At 50.9% G+C, this 18,914-nt stretch overlaps 2 protein-coding genes across 3 annotated transcripts in view; one reads left to right on the top strand and one right to left on the bottom strand.

The window, feature by feature from the left end:
* The window catches only part of CD4H9orf43 (chromosome D4 C9orf43 homolog), a 35,411-nt gene extending 25,942 nt beyond the window's left edge, over positions 1 to 9,469 (bottom strand). Inside the window, 2 exon segments of the mRNA XM_053204761.1 lie at positions 7,202 to 7,283; positions 8,994 to 9,469. Coding sequence (XP_053060736.1) covers positions 7,202 to 7,283; positions 8,994 to 9,023 — 112 coding nt within the window. The 5' untranslated portion in view covers positions 9,024 to 9,469.
* Positions 1,652 to 17,384, top strand: ALAD (aminolevulinate dehydratase). Of its 2 annotated transcripts, XM_027034894.2 has the most exons (13): positions 1,652 to 1,779; positions 7,149 to 7,241; positions 7,368 to 7,563; positions 8,505 to 8,555; positions 9,028 to 9,124; positions 9,465 to 9,600; positions 9,705 to 9,788; positions 9,889 to 9,977; positions 10,523 to 10,578; positions 10,666 to 10,753; positions 10,842 to 10,928; positions 11,529 to 11,658; positions 12,311 to 17,384. In XM_027034894.2, the coding sequence occupies exons 3-13, from the start codon at positions 7,451 to 7,453 to the stop codon at positions 12,370 to 12,372; spliced, it is 993 nt and encodes a 330-aa protein (XP_026890695.1). In that variant the 5' UTR covers positions 1,652 to 1,779; positions 7,149 to 7,241; positions 7,368 to 7,450; the 3' UTR covers positions 12,373 to 17,384. The 2 variants fall into 2 exon arrangements, with proteins under 2 accessions (XP_026890695.1, XP_026890696.1); XM_027034895.2 differs by lacking the exon at positions 7,149 to 7,241 and having other exon boundaries at positions 1,671 to 1,779.
* The last annotated feature ends 1,530 nt before the right edge of the window (positions 17,385 to 18,914 follow it).

Genomic DNA, 18,914 nt, shown 5'->3' on the forward strand with positions numbered 1-18,914 from the left:
TCAAATTTTGGGGGTAGGGTAGAGAATGGGAACAGGTTTTGTCGCCAAGAACAAAATGTGAGAAATAGATCACACCAAACAGCAGCATTCTTAAATTTTCCACTCCTACTGAGCTCTTTGAGGTAAATAGTCCTAATTATACCTAGTTACCAATAAACTCTGAGATGGAACTGGTGTCATGAAAGAAATGAGCAGGGGATCTACGCGGGGGGTGGGGGGGGGCACTAATTACCCATATGAATTGAAGGAGCATGACTAGTAGGCATTGCAGAGAAAACCCAGTGTGACGCAGGGCAAATTATTTAATCTCCCCAGAGATTGTCTTCCCAGTCTGTAAAACAAGGATAGTAACATAATTGTCATCAAAATTAGGTAAGTGAATGCATGATACTGTCCCTGACTTTTTTTTTTTAATTTTTTTAACGTTTATTTATTTTTGAGACAGAGAGAGACAGAGCATGAATGGGGGAGGGTCAGAGAGACAGAGACACAGAATCGGAAACAGGCTCCAGGCTCTGAGCTGTCAGCACAGAGCCCGACACAAGGCTCGAACTCACGGACCGTGAAATCATGACCTGAGCCGAAGCCGGCCGCTCAACTGACTGAGCCACCCAGGCACCCCGTGTCCCTGACTCTTAAATGCACAAAAAATATGACCTCATTGTCCCACCTCCCTTATTTGACCACAGATCAGAACTCTAGTAGCTGGAAGCTACACAGGTCTCATATTTCCCTAGCATTAAGCCTCTCTGCCTATTTAACTTGGAATGTAAAGAAGTATAAAACGGGTTCTGGGTACCAATTTTGAGAAATAAAAGCTGAGAGTGAGAGTAAGTGTAATACAACCAACTCACTGGCCTCCTCTACAAGTCAAAGTCAGCTTTTCTATAATTCCTAGTGCACCTTGGTAAGGGCATTCCTTTGCTAGAGTATTGATCTCCACCCCTACTTCATCCACCCAAATCCTACCAGTTCACCCAAGCCCCATAAGCCTCATTGGTTCCCTCCTGCCCCTGCACATATTCTGCCCAAACCGCGCACAGACCTTTGGTCAAATGTCGCATTGTACCCATCCTAGACTGACCTGATGCCCCTATCAGACTTAGAGCTTTTCCGGAGTGCCCATGTCTTTTCACATCACGTCTCTCAATCCATGGCACAGAGCAGGCTCTGAGTAATTACACTGGAACAAATTTTCCTCTGAAAACCTGGAAGGCCGCCTGGTGCTGAACTCAACAGCTTTAAAACACTCAGTCTGCAATAATGGACGTAGCTATTGTTTTCGGTATTAAGGTGTTGTTTTAATGTCCTTGACATCCAATTATTCTTTCAACGATTAACCAGCGCCAAGTATGCACTAGACTGGGAAAAGGAAAACTGTAAAGAGAACCTCAGGGCTGTAACCGCATCGGAGCCCGACTCTCAGGGACCCCTACTGCACCCCCTCTGCGCCCCTACATAGGACCCCACCATCCTTCCGCTACCCAAGCTCTGGCCCCAAGTAAGGAGCAAGGAGGAGGGGGGAGGGAAACGAGGGCCCTCCTGCCCTTTCGCACACCTGATTGGCCAGGCTCGATGAGTGTGGGCGGGGCCGAGGCCGGAGCTGACCAGCCCGCCAGCCCAGTGCCCGTAGGGGGCGTGGCCTTAACACTGATTGGGGCGGGCTGCAAGGGGGGAGATGCTTCCGGGTGAGCTGCCCCGCCCCCACGTGGGCCCCGGGAGACTAAAACGAGCTACGGCGGTGGCGGGAGCGGCAGCTCTGAGCCCTTGAGGAGCCAGGTGAGTGGGGGCCGGACTCGGGGAGACGGCGGACTTGGAGGTGGAGGCTGTGGCACCAAGAGTCCCTTGTACCCAGACCCAAATGTGCCGTGCGCCTAAAGCGCTGGCGGTGCAGCCGGAGGCAGAGTCCTTGTGGGGCCCTTGTTTAGATTGCCTTGCTGCACCCAGGATTGGGGTCTCCGCGGGGATGTAGCCATTGGGGGCCCGGCTCCGGGCTCTGCATCTCCTCTCTGGGGTCCACTCCCTTGGAGACCCTTGGTGCGTTCTCTATCAGTGCAGAGCCTGAGGTGCCTTGAAGGATTTGGGGGGGGGGGGGGGTGGGGGAGGAGGAGGAGGGAAGTGGAGACAGTAACAGTCGCTTTGTGTTAGATTTATACATAAGTCACATCCATTGGCCCATTAAGGCTACAACAGCCCGTTGAGGTCGGTTCAAGTCCCCATTTGCCAGATACGAAACTGAGATCGCACAGCTGAAAAGTGACAGAACCAGGATTTGAACCCATGTCTACCGTCTCCAAATCCCACACGCTTAACCATCAGGCTGTCAGCTGTAGCCAAGTCCAGAGTCAACGTTCTGCCTCCTTCCTCGTACCCCCCTATTTCATTCAGAGTTCTCCACAAGCCCAACTCTGCTGGTAAGCAGCTTTGAAATCTATACTTAAACTAGCAAGGGCTAATGGTGGGCACTGAGAACTGGGCTGCTGGAGACCTGGATTCTAGGCCCAGATCTGCCACTGACCCCTTGTGAGATCTTGAGCCAGTGTCTGCCTTTCTCTGAGCCCAGTTCACCATTATTTTGATGATGTAATCAACAAGCTTTAAGGAGCCTCTTAGCCAAGATATTCTAGGAGTCTGTGGAACTGGCCGATTCTCGTTGTAGCTCCAAATGGCTAAGCCCAGAAGAGGCTGGGCTCTTCAAAGCCCTAGGTCAAGGCCTCGGTCTCCTGCTTCTCTTTAATCCCTGTATCCAGCACTGGGATGGCTCAGGGTAGATATTCAGGAAATGCTGGTTAGTTGGTCCCTTTTCAGAACTGCCTGACAGCTGCTGTCCTGGGCCCTTCTGGGGCTTTGGATTTCTCAGCCCTGGCCACCTTCTACTTAGTTGGCCCTCCTGACTGCCTCCTCCCCAACTAGTGGCAGAGCCTGCCAGAGCTGGCAACAGTTCCCCACCCTCTGCGCCAAGAGCACAGCCTCTGAAATCCTCAGCAGAGCGTAACATGGGAAGTTCAGGCCTTGCAGCTCCTTCTGACCCACCCCCTCACCCCCATTCTGGCAGCTCTCAGGTCCCAACTTAGTTACTTAAGGAAGGAAGTACCTTCATAATCAGTCTGCAGAACTACCTCTTGCACGAAGCCATCCTTGGCTCCTGGAGACACAGGCGCCTCCCATAGATTAACATCTAGTCCACCCTCTACGGTAGCGTCTGTGTGGTATCTCAGAAGACCCTGCAGCCACACAGGTTTGAGTGCAAGTTCTCCCTTCTGGGTGTGGTGGGGAAGGCACTGCTGGGCTCACTCCAGATCTCCTTCCAGTTCAGTTCTGCTCCGAATGATGATAAAAGTAGCTACACGTTTACTGTGCTGCTACCTGGTGCCAGGCACGTACCTCCTAACTATCTCTAATGTAATTTCCGCAGCTTTGCAGGTTTGGTAGTATCATTCCCATTTTATAGATTATGAAATGAAGGCCCTGAAAGGCCAGCAACCTTCCCTGAAGTCACCCACACAGCACAGATCAGACCTGGGCCTCTATGACCCTGAAACAAGGTTCTCTCTACACCACCCTGTGCTGCTGCCTTCCAGCTAAGCTAACCTGCTCTAATGTGGGTGAGCATAGGTGGTCCCGAGGTGAGTCCCACGGTGACTTGCCATTGTCTTTGAGGTGTCACAGGATTTAAGCTGTGGCTTGCAGGTCCCTTGATTTGGAAGAAGTGCCCTCCCAAATGTGTGGAAATCTCCCAGTCTTGAGGGACTTTTTGCAAAGCAAAACCTTGGCATGGATTTGGCTCTGCAAACAGGCAACTCTGGCTTAGAGGCTGTTTTTCTATTCCACAAATATTTAGTTATTAAGTGCCTGTTGTAACAGAATGACAGTGTGTGGTGTAGGTGACAGGGCACTGGACTAGAAGGCTGGAGACTCATGGTCAAGCCCGGCTCTGTACCTGACTCACTGTGTGATGTCAAACAAGGCCTGTCACCTCTCTGCACCTCGTTTTCCACATCAGAATGTAAGAAATGGACAGGATTGGTGATTCTCAACTTTCTAATTTTCTCAGCACTGACACCCGTTTCTCAAATCAAATCTCTCCCTAATCCTAAAATTAAAGAAACAGATGCAGGGGTACCTTGGTGGCTCAGATGGTTAAGCGGCCGACTCCTGATTTTGGCTCAGGTCGTGATCTCACAGTTCGTGAGATCGAGCCCCGTGTTGGGCTCTGTGCTGTCAGCATGGAGCCTGCGTAGGATTCTCTCTCTCTGCCCCTCCCCAGCTCACGCCCGTGTGCACTCTCGCTCTCTCTTGCTCTCTCTCTCAAAATGAATAAACATTTTAAAAAAAAAAAAAGGAAGAAGAAACAGACACAAATGGTTGTGCCCTAGTGAGGACTCCCCCTCAACCCTCTCACCCTTGCCCCCGCCCCCAACCTCCCAGCCTCCTTGTAAAATTTGGGCTGCAAAGCACCTTGGCTGGCCTGCTGTGCTGCTTCTGATAAGCAGAAGGCATTTGCTGGCCCAGCCTTCTAAAGTAGATGGGGAGTTGAGGTCAGTGGAATGCAGCTTTGGATTCCAGAAGACAGGGTCCTGCTACAAAGGTTGTTCTCTAGGAGGTGAATCAGAGGCACGTTCAAAATCTGACTGGGCTCCAAACAAGTCACTTAACCTCTCCGAGCCTCCATTTCCTTATCACTAAAAGTTGGAAGGACCACTGCGGTTAGATGAGATACATGTAAAGGTACCTGGTCCAGTGCACAGCACATAACGTACACTCAGTATCTTTTCTCTTGCCTATCCATCTCTCCCACCCACAAGGCAAAGGTAGTACAGGCAGAGAGATGCCTGTTGAATCAAGTGTTTATCAAGTGTTTATGGGTATGGTAGATAAAACCCTATACTCACTGTCTAAAACAGATTCAAATTCTGGCCCATTACTAACCAGCTGCGTGGTCTTAAGCAGAGGACTTAACCTTTCTGAGCTGAGCTAACCCCTAGCAGACCTGACAGCAAAGTCTTGCACAAAATGGGCACTTAGGACTTTGCATCTGCTGAATGACTGATTGCTCATTTAGGGGCTAGGACATCACTGGGGAGACCTGACTCGCCTCTGTGTCCAATGATGTGGTTGGCCAAGGGGTGTGGTAGTAGGGTGGGTCCTTGTGTGGCTCCTGATAACGCCAGCCCTGCCAAGGAGGAGAATTGGATAAAATGGGCCCCTGAGCTGGTTGGGAGGGGGGCTAAAAGGACCTGAGAGAAAGGCATTATCAGCGTACTCAAGGACCCCCATCCCCCATTCTCCACCTAGGAATTGACACCAGATTTCTAGCCCTACTGTTTTAGCCTCTTAACTTGCTAAGTGTAACCTTGGGTAAGTCCTTGCCCTTCCCTGGGCCTTGAGGTCCCATTCATACAAGGAGAGACTGGTGGCTCTTCCCCCCCCCCCCCCCCCCACTTGGCTACTGAGTATTGTCCCAGGCACCTCCAAAAACTCAGCTCCCCACCACCCTCTTCCTGCCTTGTCCCTGTCTCCATTGCCGTCTGGGTCACGGAAGCTCAGAGCATCCGTCCCAAGAGACGGACTCTTGGCTGCCTTACGGTGGCCCTTCCTTTTCCTCCCATCTACCCCCACAGTCTCTGTGCTCCTCTTCTCAGCCTGCAAGAGTTATCTTCCTAAAGCCAGGCTCTGACTAGGCTACTCCCACCTCCCCACCTCCACCTCCCTCCCCTCCCCCATCTTCCCTGTCCTCAGTCTGGCCTCCCTTTGTCCCCTCCCTAGGACATACATCTTCAATTGTCTTCTCAGCCCTCAGAACAGCCTTTCCTCCTTCCCCACCTTTGCCCCTCACTTCCCTTCCTGAGGGAACATTTGCCCCTTTCCCTCTGCCAAGCTGAACCCACTCATCCCGAAACATCCAAATTTAAGCCCCTGTCTTCCTCCAACAAGCTTCTTCCAACCTCCAAACTCACATTGGAACTCCTGGTACGCTTGTGGTGGTTCCTCTCTGAGAGGTACTCCATCCACCCTACCGCCTGGACTATAGTGCCACCTTGATGAGAAATCATGTGTACAAGTGCCCAGCGTGGCCTGGCATGTTGTAGGTGCTCAAGAAATGAATGGTAATGCCCCAGCTTCCTTCTGTCTTACACCACTCACTTGGCATTAGGGCATATTGTCTTATACTTCATGCAGTTAAACATTTACTGTGTGGCAGAGTGCTGGGGGGTGGGGAGGAGGGCAGAAGTGAACTTACTGTGGACCATGCCCTGCAGAAGCACTGTCTACTGGAATGACATAAGTTAGATCCACAAAGAGCTGTTACATAAGAGAGATTAGGATCTGGGCAAGAGAGGCTTAGTGGGAGAGGGAAGAAGGGGCACCTGGTAGGATTTGGGGGCGAGGAGGTTGTGGAGAGAGCACAAACCTTCTAGGTAAAGGGGACAGAAACCTTCCAGAAAGTGGCCAAGGCCAAGTGTGGCTTGTGCTTGGGGAGCAGCAAGAGGCTGTGAGGCTGGAAAAGACAGCTTCCATGGCCACTCTACAGGAGTTCGGTCTGCCAGTCTGTCTGTCTGTCAGGTGCTATTTAATCCTCTTAGTGTGTGTTGCGCCAGGCCAGAAGTCGCCTGGCCAGAAGTCTCCTTACCGAGGTGTTAATGGTGCTTTTCTCTAGAGGTAGAATTACAGGAGATTTTTCTCTTTTTGCTTATCTAAAATTTCTGCCAAGCACATGAACATTTTTCATGGAATAAACAAAGTTTAAATGTTGGCTATATCAGTGCTTCTCATCCTAATTTCTTTTTTTTTTTTTAATTTTTTTTAACGTTTATTTATTTTTGACACAGAGAGAGACAGAGCATGAACGGGGGAGGGTCAGAGAGAGGGAGACACAGAATCTGAAACAGGCTCCAGGCTCTGAGCTGTCAGCACAGAGCCCGACGCGGGGCTCGAACTCACAGACCGAGAAATCATGACCTGAGCTGAAGTCGGCCGCTTAACCGACTGAGCCACCCAGGCGCCCCTTCTCATCCTAATTTCTAATCCATCACAGATTGATTTCCTTGGATAACATACAATAAAATAAAATTGAATTGCTGGAGAAATGTTATTTGAGAAAAAGAGAGAAACCCTATAAAACACAAGTCCAAATCTTATGTTATTAGGTTCCAGTAGCCAGGAGAGTGTCCGAAGGACCTACCTCTCTTTCTCTACTTACCTCGTCGTAGACCGGCAGGCCTTGGTGAACCACATCGGAGGTGCACTGGCCAGAAAGCAGCAGAGGCAGGAATCTGGAAGAGCTTGGGCGGCGGGGGGAGGGTGGGGGGGGTGGCCATCTCCTGGAGACAGGGTCCATGTCTCATGTGCCTCCTCTTGTCCCCCAGAGCTGTACACAGAGCTGAGGGCACAGCAGACACCTCGGGAGCCCTCGGTTTCAACCAGCTGGCTGCCTGTTGCTCTGCCCACCATGCAGCCCCAGTCGGTTCTGCACAGCGGCTACTTCCACCCGCTGCTTCGCGCCTGGCAGACGGCCACCGCCACCCTCAGCGCCTCCAACCTCATCTACCCCATCTTTGTCACGTGAGTCCCAGGAATGGTCCAGGTCTCTGATCTGTGTGTGTGTGTGTGTGTGTGTGTGTGTGTGTGTGTGTGTGTGAAAAAGAGAGAGAGATTGAGAGTGGGTTAAGGACAAGTTTTAGGAACCAAACAAACCTTGAAAGAACTCAGTCTTCCCCATTTGGAAAATAAGAATAATAACCCCGGCCTGCCATCCTGAATAATAACATCTGGCCTTGTTGCATCCTTTTGCAACAAGACAGAAGCTGAGAAGGCATTCTGTAGATTTGTAAAGAGCTATGTACATGTAAGAGGTGGCAGCCGTGATTATTAGTAATAGCAATGGCTGACATTTATTGAGTGCTTACTGTGTACTGGGTACTATGCTAAGCACCTACATGTATTCTCTCATTCAGTCCTGACAGTATTTGTGTGAGGAAGGTATGGCTATTATTCCCTAGAGTGTCATCTCCACGAGGGCAGGGATTTGTGTCTGTTTTGTTCAGTTTGTATCTCCAGAGAGTAAACAGTACCTGGCACATAATAAGTGCTCAATATTTGTTGAATGAATGAACGAATCCACCCAAATACAGATGAAGGGCCTGGCCTCAAAGAGAGATGGTACAAGTTGGCCAAGGTCACCCAGCCAGTAAGTGGCTGGGAGGGCCGGCGAGGGCCTGCTGACTTTAGAGTCCAAGTTCTTAGCTATTTGACTCCTTCCTGTGATTACTGTTCTTTTAGTCCAGTCGCTTCTGTTGTCACTGTCACTCTTTTGTCGTTCCTGTTACTATTTCAGGCCCTGGGCTTGGCCAGGCAGGGAACCAGACACTGGACCCCAGCCTCCTCCCACCGTCCCCGCTTCTCTACTCCTTCCCATCTCCCCAGCCATCCCTCCTGGTCACTCCCTCGCCACTGGCCCTTCCCACAGCCACCAGTCCATAGCCCACCCCTCCCCGCTCTTGCAGGGACGTTCCTGATGACGTACAGCCCATCGACAGCCTCCCGGGAGTGGCCAGGTAGGGGACGTGGTGGGGAGGGCCAGGGGAGGATGGAGGGAGAGATTTCCCAGGTGGAGGTGCCAGGACGCAGACCCAAGAGATAGATCTGGAGAAGCTCCCCAGCCCAGTAGAGAGAAGGGTTTTCTCAGGGACAGAGTTGCTCCACAACACAAGAGGCAGCCTCATAAAGGGACGAGCGATCCATTCATCACCAGAGATGTCATAGCAGAGTCTATTGCAGGGGGAGCTGGACTGCAAATGGGAGTTCAGCGGGAACCTTGGAGGGGCCTTCCAGAGCTAAATTCCATAGCTCTGTTTCTGCAGGCCTCTGTTTTCCCATCTGTTTGGTGGGTGCATTCCTACCCCTCCCTGTATTGTGGGGCTTGAGCCATCCTGGTGCCGTGTGCAACTTGGCTCTTAACAGACAGGTGAGGGGACCCCTTGCCTGGGACCTACCTCATTTCGGGCCCTCCGCCCCACCCCCATGCAGATATGGTGTGAACCGGCTGGAAGAGATGCTGAAGCCCCTGGTGGAAGAGGGCCTGCGCTGCGTCCTGGTCTTTGGAGTCCCCAGCAGAGTCCCTAAGGTGGAGAACCAGAAGCAGAGTTGGAGGGGAGGAGAAGGGAGGGAGGCATGAGGGTGAGCTGAGGTTCCACGCTGACCACACTCTCATTACCGCCACGTGCTGGCCCTGGGGCCTGGGTGAGTGGACACTGCCCCTGTCTAATGACCGCACCCATGGAGGGACAGGAAGCCTAGTAGGGCTGTGACACCCTGACCGGGTAGGTCAAGTGCCCTGTGCAAAATGGAGACAGTCCTTACTGTGTCCCTACGCAGGGAGCCGGGTGGTCCGTGAGGTCTGGCCGTCCTGCCTCCGGAGGGCTTCAGGTCACAGACTTACCGCTTTGTCCTTCCCCGGCCACTAGGACGAACGGGGCTCTGCAGCTGACTCTGAGGACTCCCCAGCCGTCGAGGCGATCCGTTTGTTGCGCAAGACGTTCCCCAGCCTCCTGGTGGCCTGTGATGTCTGCTTGTGTCCCTACACATCTCACGGTCACTGTGGTGAGCTTCCCCCGCCTCCCCAAGTCCTGCTGCCCGAGACCTCCTGCAGGTGGGATAGGCCCGGGACCTAGACGCTCCCCCAAACCTGGCCGTCTGTCCTGCAGGGCTCCTGGGCAAGAACGGCACATTCCAGGCCGAGGAGAGCCGCCAGCGGCTGGCAGAAGTAGCACTCGCCTATGCCAAGGCAGGTGAGTGAGCCTCCGGCAGAGATGAGCAGCTCCGGGTCAGGGAGGTGGCAGAGTGGATACGGGGGTCCCGGAGTTCTCAAGGCCACCCTCTGCCCCTCAGGATGTCAGGTGGTAGCCCCATCGGACATGATGGACGGACGTGTGGAAGCCATCAAGGAGGCCCTGATGGCACATGGACTTGGCAACAGGGTAGGGTGGGGAGTGTGGCAACGGGTGTGGGGAGGGCAAGGAGACAGCCTGGACCAGCCCTGTCCCCACATGTGCTAAGAATCACCGAAGTGAGAGGCACCTGGGTGGCTCAGTCAGGCGTCCGACTCTTGATTTCAGCTCAGATCATGATCTCACGGTTCGTGGGTTCAAGCCCCATGTCAGGCCTTGTGCTGACACCGTGGAGCCTGCTTGGAATTCTCTCTCTCTCTCTCTCTCTCTCTCTCTCTCTCTCTCTCTCTCTCTGTCCCTCCCACACACACACTCTCTCTCTCTCTCTCAAAAATAAAATGAATTAAAAAACTTAAAAAAAAAAGAATCACAGAAGTGAAAACAGCACTGGACGAGGCCTTTGGGATCCATCTCAACTTCTGCACCTCACACGGGGAAACCAAGGCCCAGAGCTTTAATGGGACTAGACTGCGGGCACTCTGCTTCCCAGCCTACATCCTTTCTCTCCCTGTCACTTCACCCTGACACATCTGGAAAGAGCTGCCTGAACCCTGACCCCCACTTTCTCCCTGTAGGTATCAGTGATGAGCTATAGCGCCAAATTTGCATCCTGTTTCTATGGACCTTTCCGGTAAGTGGGGATTGGCAGGGGCCCGTTCTCAAACCCCTGACCCATCAGCCTAGAGCTGGCGCCCACCCTGATGCTTCTGCTTCCCAGGGACGCGGCCCAGTCAAGCCCAGCTTTTGGAGATCGCCGCTGCTACCAGCTGCCGCCAGGAGCACGGGGCCTGGCCCTCCGAGCCGTGGTGAGTGACCAGACCTCGAGCCCCACCTGGCCTGTCCCCCTCCCAGCTCGCCTCCCGGGCACTACCCACACAGTACTTCATCCCTCAGGCGCGGGATGTGCGGGAAGGAGCCGACATGCTCATGGTAAAGCCAGGAATGCCCTACCTGGACATCGTGCGAGAGGTGAAGGACAAGGTGAGCAGACGGAGCAGAGACCAGCAGAGAGAGGCTCAGGGAAATGAGCGAGTTTGTCCACAGACTCTGGAACCTCAGACTGGGAGACTGCAGACTCTGAGTTCAGAGCAGTCGGCCCCTGAATAGGAATCCTTCCACCACATCCATGCCTTGGAACCCCCACGGGCATCGGCCCCGGGGCTCACAGGGGCCTTTGAGCAGCTATGCTTTCACAGTTTGAGAAGGGGCCAGGCTAGGGGCACCTGGGTGGCTCAGTTGGTTAAACGTCTGACTCTTGATTTGGGCTCAGGTCGTGATCTCGCGGTCATGGGATCGAGCCCCTTGTCGGGCTCTGCCCTGAGCACGGAGCCTGCTTGGGATTCTCTCCCTCTCTCTCTGCCCCTCCCTCCTTCCCTCTTCCTCACTCTCTCTCAAACAAAAATATAAACATTATTAAAAAAAAAAAAAAGAAGAAGAAGAAGAATGGGCCAGGCTGCCAGCAGCAGTGACACAGGGGATGGGGCTCCAGATGCTCACAGGTCGAGCAGGGAGGAAGGGACATTCCTGGAGGCATGCCACCATTCCACTTCAATTCATGTACCCACCGCTGCTTTTCTTCAGCACCCTGAGCTCCCGCTTGCTGTGTACCACGTTTCTGGAGAGTTCGCCATGCTGTGGCATGGAGCCCGGGCCGGGGCATTTGATCTCAAGGCTGCTGTGCTGGAGGCCATGACCGCCTTTCGCCGCGCAGGTAAACAGGCCGGGCTGGGGGTTTTTGACCTGTGCCACGGGGCTGATGGGCACTTTGCCTAGAAAGGGAAATAAAGTCACGAGACAGCCTAGAGCCTTATGCCTGGAAATACCAGTGATGTAAAGAAACACAGGGTGAGGAGGGGATATGGAATTGCAGAACAGAACATGGAACAGTGAAGACAGCAGAGCTGGCTATTACATTTTGGTTTTGAGACCTCAGCCAAGCCACTTCTGTGAACCTCAGTGTCCTTGTCTATAAACTGGGGATAAAAAGTACCTGATGCATGGCTGTCAGGAGGATTAAATGAGATGATATGTATAATCAGCAAATGCTCACCACTCCGTAAACGGGAACTGGTTTTGTTGGTGTGCACAGCATCAGAAGGGCACTTATAACTTACTTATTTCTCCCGTTGTGCATTTTATCTGTTGGCAAACTGAGGCCCGGTAAGAGAAAATGACTTGCCCAGGGTTACACAGTGTGCAGAGCCTTAACTGACCGGAGCTGGGCTCAGTCTCCTGTTGTGATGCCCACGGGCTGTGCCTCTTCATGGTAGCTGCCTCCTCCACCCTTGGCCCTCATCTCCCGGAAGGTGTGCCCAGAGCTGATGCCTGGCCTCTCCCCACTTCCTGCCTCTGTTCCCCGACAGGTGCCGACATCATCATCACCTACTACACGCCTCAGCTATTGCAGTGGCTGAAGGAGGAGTGATGGAGACGGCATACAAGACCCCATAACTAGAACTTCTAAAAGGTCCCAGGGCCTTGGAGAAGTGAAAACCAAAGTAAATGCTGCTTTAGAACTGTGCCCGCGCGCTCTTCCTGTTCACATGCTGGTAGGTGCTTTCTGCCAGTATGCTTTCTGCCAGCATGCCAGATCCCGCCACTCGAGTCTCACCGGCCATCCCGGGCTTCCCTGCCCCTCCCCTGGGTCATCCCTGAGGCCCTCTTCCACCACCCCAGCTCCTTCTTCTGGCGTGGCTTCATCTTGAAAGCTACCGGGAGCCAAGGGCACAGGCTTGGCAGGGCCCAGGAGAGGGGCTTGGAGCATTAGGGAAAGAGGAGGGCGGTTGCATCTGGAATCATGAGAAGCTCTGGAAAGCCCGAGGCCTCTGGCAGCATAGCTGGGCCCTGGGACAGAGGCCTAGATTGACATCTTCGGGTTTAGACTTGAGATTTGCCACGATTCCTCCAGAAGGTGCTTCCCACCTGGGTCCATGTTGCCAGGCTGCCTGAGATCGTCTGCTTTGAGCCATATACCCAGAGAAGAGTTACTTGTTCATGAGCAGAAACGCTGCCTTCTGAAGATCAGAGTTCAGAAGCAAAGAGAGAGTCCCTGGCTGTTCCAGATGCCACCACCAAAAAGGCTTTTCTGTCGAGAAAATGTTTGAGAACATCGGCTTGGTGCCCAGACACAGTGCCGGGTACTGGGGATATAGCAGGACAGACTTCAGCCTGTCTCTGTGTATGAAATCTATGCAGGGATAATAGGGAGACAGACAACAATGAGAAACAAAGCAGTTACAAGTTGTAATAAGCACTTTGAAGGAAAGAAAGGGTCTGACACCAAAAATAACAGACCATAGGTGTGTCTCGAGAGGGTGGTCGAGAAACCCTCCCTGAGGCCAAGGGACAAGAAGGGATCCTCCCAGGGAACAGAGGCAAGTGCACCAGAAGCTGCAAGAATGACACAAAGTGTGCAAAGGTCCTGCAGTGGGAGGAGCTTGGCAGGGCTCCTGGGAGCAGGGTGAGGAAGAGGAGGGTGATTGACCGGACTGGAGGTTGGAAAGGTAGGCCCTGCGCCTTGTAAGAAGCTTGGTCTTATTTTGCATTTGATAGAAAGCCATCTGAAGGATCTTAACCAGGAGTTATGTGTGTTCCACTTTCCCACATTCTGTTGCCATGAAAAAAAGGAAGCGTGAGAAAGAGGCTGGTTGGGAGGCTCTTGTAGACCCCAGAGAGCACTGACACTGGCCTGGACCAGGGTGGTAGCAGCGGAGGCAGGAAGGAGTAGAAGTATTCAGGATACATTAATTCAGGCAGAATTAGCAGATTTTGCCTGAGCTTTTTAAGTCTAGAGAACGAGAGGAAACAAGGGTGCCCTCATGGGTTTCTGGCTTGGGTGCCTGGATGCGTGCTTTCATTCTTCCGAGACTCACGGCATAATGTTCCTCTTAGGAAAGGTTAAGGCCCGGCTATAGAGGGGCCATTTTGCAAGTCTTCCTGCCCATCTGCAAAGTGACAAGAAATCCCAAATCTCGGGCCAAAGCAGGTTCAATTCAGACCTTAAAGCAGTACAATCCATTTTAAGTAGTACAATTACGAACTCCCGGCAGCTCCTGTAGACAGACCAGTCTCCTCTGACTCCTGGTTGAGTCAGAGCTGCGGCTGACCTAACTAAGGACCTGATGTCCTGGCCCCTTGGCCCCTGGCGCCTGAGCTCATTTCTGATTAGTATGAAGGGGAATGTTCTTCAGCACCATCCCAGACTCATCATTGCCAAGCTAATATGAGGCCTGGTTCTTGTCAGCATAGAGAGACAGGAGACAGACCTTGCTCTTTAGGTACAAACTCCACAGGAGGCAAACCACTCTGCATATGTCCCAGACCCCCCCAGAAGTAAACGTTAAGCGGAATGACGATGAGTCTCCGTGAGGAGAACCAGGAGGTCGATGTGTCACCGGTGATGTGACGGGCGCTGTGAAGGTCACCAGGACCTGACTGGGTTTGAAGGGTCAGAAAATGCTTCCCTGAGAGGCTGACATTTAACCCTTGACCTGAAGGATAAGCAGCCAAGCTAAGAGCACTCCGGGCAGAGGGAACTCCATGTCTAGAATGAGCTAGAACACAAAGCAGGTGTGGCTGGAGCACAGTGAAGGACAAAAAGACCAGGGCCGAGCCATGCGGGGGTCAAAAGCCACGTGTAAGGAAGATGGAAGCCTTTCCAGACTCTATTCCAAGAGAAAGGAAAGCCATCTAAAGGATTTTAAGCAGGCGAACGATGCACTCTGATTTTGCATTTGATGAAAACATTTGACAGCACTGGCAAAGCGCAGAGGAGAGATTTTGTAGCCTGGACTGGAGTGGTGACAGAGGGGGTGAAGAGGGGAATGGATTTAGGAGGTCGATTTCTTGGGAAGGATAAACTTGGTTTGAGCTCCTGGTGGCTGATGGGCCATTTACTAAGATGGGAAAGCTTGGGAGAGAGGGTAGAGGGGGAGTCCTAAATTTAGCTTGGGTTTGCAGTGAGGGAGCTATACCTAGAGAGTTGACGACTCACCCAGGGCCACTCAAGTTGTAGCAGAACTGGATCTAAAACCCCATCACTGAAAACACTCCTGGTTAGAACTAGAATTTGAACCCACATAGCTCAACTCCAAGGCCTCTACCTTTAACCACTGTGCACACCATCTCCTAGTAAACAGATAAATTAGGGATCTAACATGATGCTATTCAAGGGGGTACACCAAGGGCTGAGTTGCCTTCAGGCATCACGGCCTATGTGCAGTGGTGCCCTCTGAAGTCAGGATTTGTCATCAGAAGCCACCTAGTATCTGCTCCAGCCCCACTGTTTTGTTTCCAGAGGCAATGGCCAGGCAGGCAAGCTGAAGGGGTTTAGGTGGTCCTGAAGGATCTAGTTCCTCCACAGTCCCAGTCTCCTGCTATGTGCCCTGCTCTTGCTAGTCGTAATTTTATCCTTGTGCAGAGAGAACTCAGCTTTCACAATTGGCAAGGCATATTCTCAGACTTCCAAGCATCACAGGCAGTTGGTGAGCATTCAGGGCCTCTCTTAATGAGACTTGACTTTATTTCCCTCTGATGTGCCTGCTTAGATGGTAGCTTGTCTGTTTCTTGTAGGTCCTTCCTAAAGGCCACAACAAATAGCCAATACATTCCACCAATCTCACTTCTTTTTTTTGTTTGTTTGTTTATTATTGAGAGACAGAGCATGAGCACGGGAGGGGCAGAGAGTGGAGGAGACACAGAATCCAAAGCAGGCTCCAGGCTCTGAGCTGTCAGCACAGAGCCCGACACGGGGCTCAAACTCACAAACCATGAGATCATGACCTGAGCTGAAGTCGGACGCTCAACTGACTGAGCCACCCAAGGCGCTCCCCAATCTCACTTTTCTACTACGATCCCTAAAACTACACCTTCAGTGGGCAAATGGTTGAGGGTCCCAAAAAACAACAGGTATTTCAACCAACCACTTTACTAACAATTCCCCAGCTAGGAAAGGAGGACTCCTGACCTGCCCCATACCCCATAGCCTACATGGACTGTGCCAATTCCACATATAAGGGCCTGTGACTTCCAGCGTCCCATATTCCAGATACTTATGGTTGCTAGTGACACAATCCGATTCAGTAGCAAAAAAGCAAATGATTGGTTTTTATAACTGGATTTCAATAAGGTCAGGTGTGCTTGGGTCTAGGGTTAAAGGCTGTCATAGAGGCTATGTCTCTTCATAGTTCTTATATGGTTGCCTCAGCTTTATTCTAAGCTTTATTGGCTTTATTCTAAGATGGGTTTTTGCCACTTGACAGCCACAGGATCCTTAAATGGTCCTTATGACTTACAATCCCAAAGAAAGACCCTCTCCCGTCATTCACGACAAATCTCTGGAGCTCTCTGACTGGCCCCACTCAGGTCATATGAACCAGCCTCTTCATTCAGTCACCATCAACAATGGCATGGGAGATGTGGCACCATGACTGACCAGGTCTGCCTCATTACACAGAAGTCTAGTGGAGTCTCAGAGCTTTGCAGCAGTGGTCGCCCATGCCTGGAATGCTTTTCCCCAGAATCTGTGTGGCTGTCTCCTTTTTATTGTTAAGATCTTGGCTGACACGTCACTTCCTCAGAAACCCTGCCCTGACACCCAATTTAAAGTCATTCCCCAGTTACTCTGTATTAGTCAGGATTCAAGTTCAGTGGTCATAACAAAAGCCAAGGTAATGATAGCTAAGAAGAAAATATTTCTCTCTGAGCAGTCCAGACCATGTCAGCTACATGGTGTGGTGGGTCCAGGCGCCCTCCTTGTTCCGTCCTCCTAAACACATCTCGGCTTCCATCTCATGGTCAAAGATGGCGAGTTCAGTTCCCACCATTAGCTCCTCTCCAGTCAGCAGAAAGAGGAGAAAGATGAATGGAGGGCAAGATGCTTCTTTATAAGGGCACACCCCAGAAGTTGCACCTATCACTTCTGTCCGTATGCTCTTGTCTGAACTTAGTCACGGTCGCAGCTAGTTGTGTAAGGCAAGCTGGAAAACAGAGTCTAGTGGGGCAGCCAGGTGGCTCAGCTGAAACTTGGATTAAGTTACTAAGGAAAAAGGAGAGAATGGATATAGGGGCAAATGGCCATCCCCATCATATGGAGTGTCTTGTAATCACTCAAACAGTGATCAGGACAGCAAAGAGGTCTTTAGAGACCATCTAGTTACACACTCTCATTGTATAGATGGGAGACAAACCCAGAAAGGGAAATTGTTCAAATCCACACAAGCCATTGGCAGACCAGGGCTGGGCTTCAGGTCTCCAGACTCCAAGTCCAGTGCTCAAAACTGGAGAAGGGATTGGTTTCAGGGGAATTTTAGCTTTTTAGGTGTTCTCCTAGCTTCAGATGCATTTTTATATTCATGTGTTTTATCTAAGAAAGTTATATTTGTGTGTTATTTGTGTAAATAAAAATAAATGAAAACATGGCCAATGCATATATGAAAAGGTGTTATCTCCATTAGTCAACATAGAAATTCAAATTAAAACCACAGTGATGGGGCGCCTGGGTGGCTCAGTCGGTTAAGCATCCGACTTCGGCTCAGGTCATGATCTCACGGTCTGTGGGTTTGCGTCCCACATCAGGCTCTGTGCTGACAGCTCAGAGCCTGGAGCCTGCTTCCGATTCTGTGTCTCCGTCTCTCTCTCTGCCCCTCCCGCACTCATGCTCTGTCTCTGTCTCTGTCTCTCTCTCTCTCTGTCAAAAATAAATAAACATTAAAAAAAAAATTTTTTTTTTAAACACAATGAGATACCACCATACTTCCATCAAAGTGCCTACTTTTAAAAAGAGATAAGCCAATGGTTGAGAATGTGCAGCTATTGGAACTCTGAGACATTACTGGTACAACCACTTCAGAAAACTGGCCCTATCCACTAAAGCTGAACACATAGATAGTTCCTGACTCCATGATTCCACATCTAGGTATTTACCTAACAGAAATGTGTGCATATGTTCGCCCAAAGACCTACATATTCAAGAATGTTCATATCAACATTTTCTAATGTTTGTAATAACCAAAAACTGGAGATAACCCAAGTGCCCATCAACAGTACATTGTGGTGGGGTGCCTGGCTGGCTCAGTTGGTACAGCACGTGACCCTTTGATTTCAAGGTCGTGAGTTCAAGCCCCAAGTACTTTTTAAAAAGTTCACTTAAAAAAAAAAAACTGGACTAAACTGAGGGTTGATGGGGGGGTGGGAGGGAGGGGAAAGTGGGTGATGGGCACTGAGGAGGGCACCTGTTGGGACGAGCACTGGGTGTTGTATGGAAACCAATTTGACAATAAATTTCGTATTAAAAAAGAAAAGAAAAAAAAAAACAGGCGCCTGGCTGGCTCAGTTGGTAGAACACACAACTCTTGATCTCAGGATTGTGAGTCTGAGCCCCACATTGGGTGTAGAGACTACTTAAAAATAAAATCTTGAAAAATAATAACATTTTAAAAAAAACAATAAAATGTGGCATATTCATATCATGGAATATTACAGGTAGGAGAATGAATGACCTGCAAGAACACAGCAACATGGATAAATCTTACAAACAAAACTTGAGCAAAAGAGGCAAGACAAAAGAGTGTATGCTGTATTATCCCATTTATATTACAGGTCAAAAGCCAGTTGAACCAGGCGGGGGTAAGCAAGCGGAAGTGGACAAGGTCTCTAGAGTTCTGGAAATATTTTTTCTTGGTCTGAGTACTGGCTGCATGGGAGTGTTTACTTTGTAAAAATTCAAGGACATGGACACTTGTTTGCACTTTCCTCTATGATATATTTTAATATAAGTTATATAAGTACATGAAAATGTTTAGGTAAAGGGAGAGCTGTCTGGTGGCCCCAGGCTGGGTTTACTTATGTATGAGAACATGAGATTCTCAAGGGCAAAAGCCTCATATAAAAAACTTGGCTTCCTCCATGAGCAGTGGATCTATGGCAGTGTTTGGTCTAATCACACCCCAGGTGTCTCCAGGGGCAATC

This window comes from Acinonyx jubatus, chromosome D4 (assembly GCF_027475565.1).
Source record: "Acinonyx jubatus isolate Ajub_Pintada_27869175 chromosome D4, VMU_Ajub_asm_v1.0, whole genome shotgun sequence".
In the NCBI taxonomy this organism is placed as follows: domain Eukaryota; kingdom Metazoa; phylum Chordata; class Mammalia; order Carnivora; family Felidae; genus Acinonyx; species Acinonyx jubatus.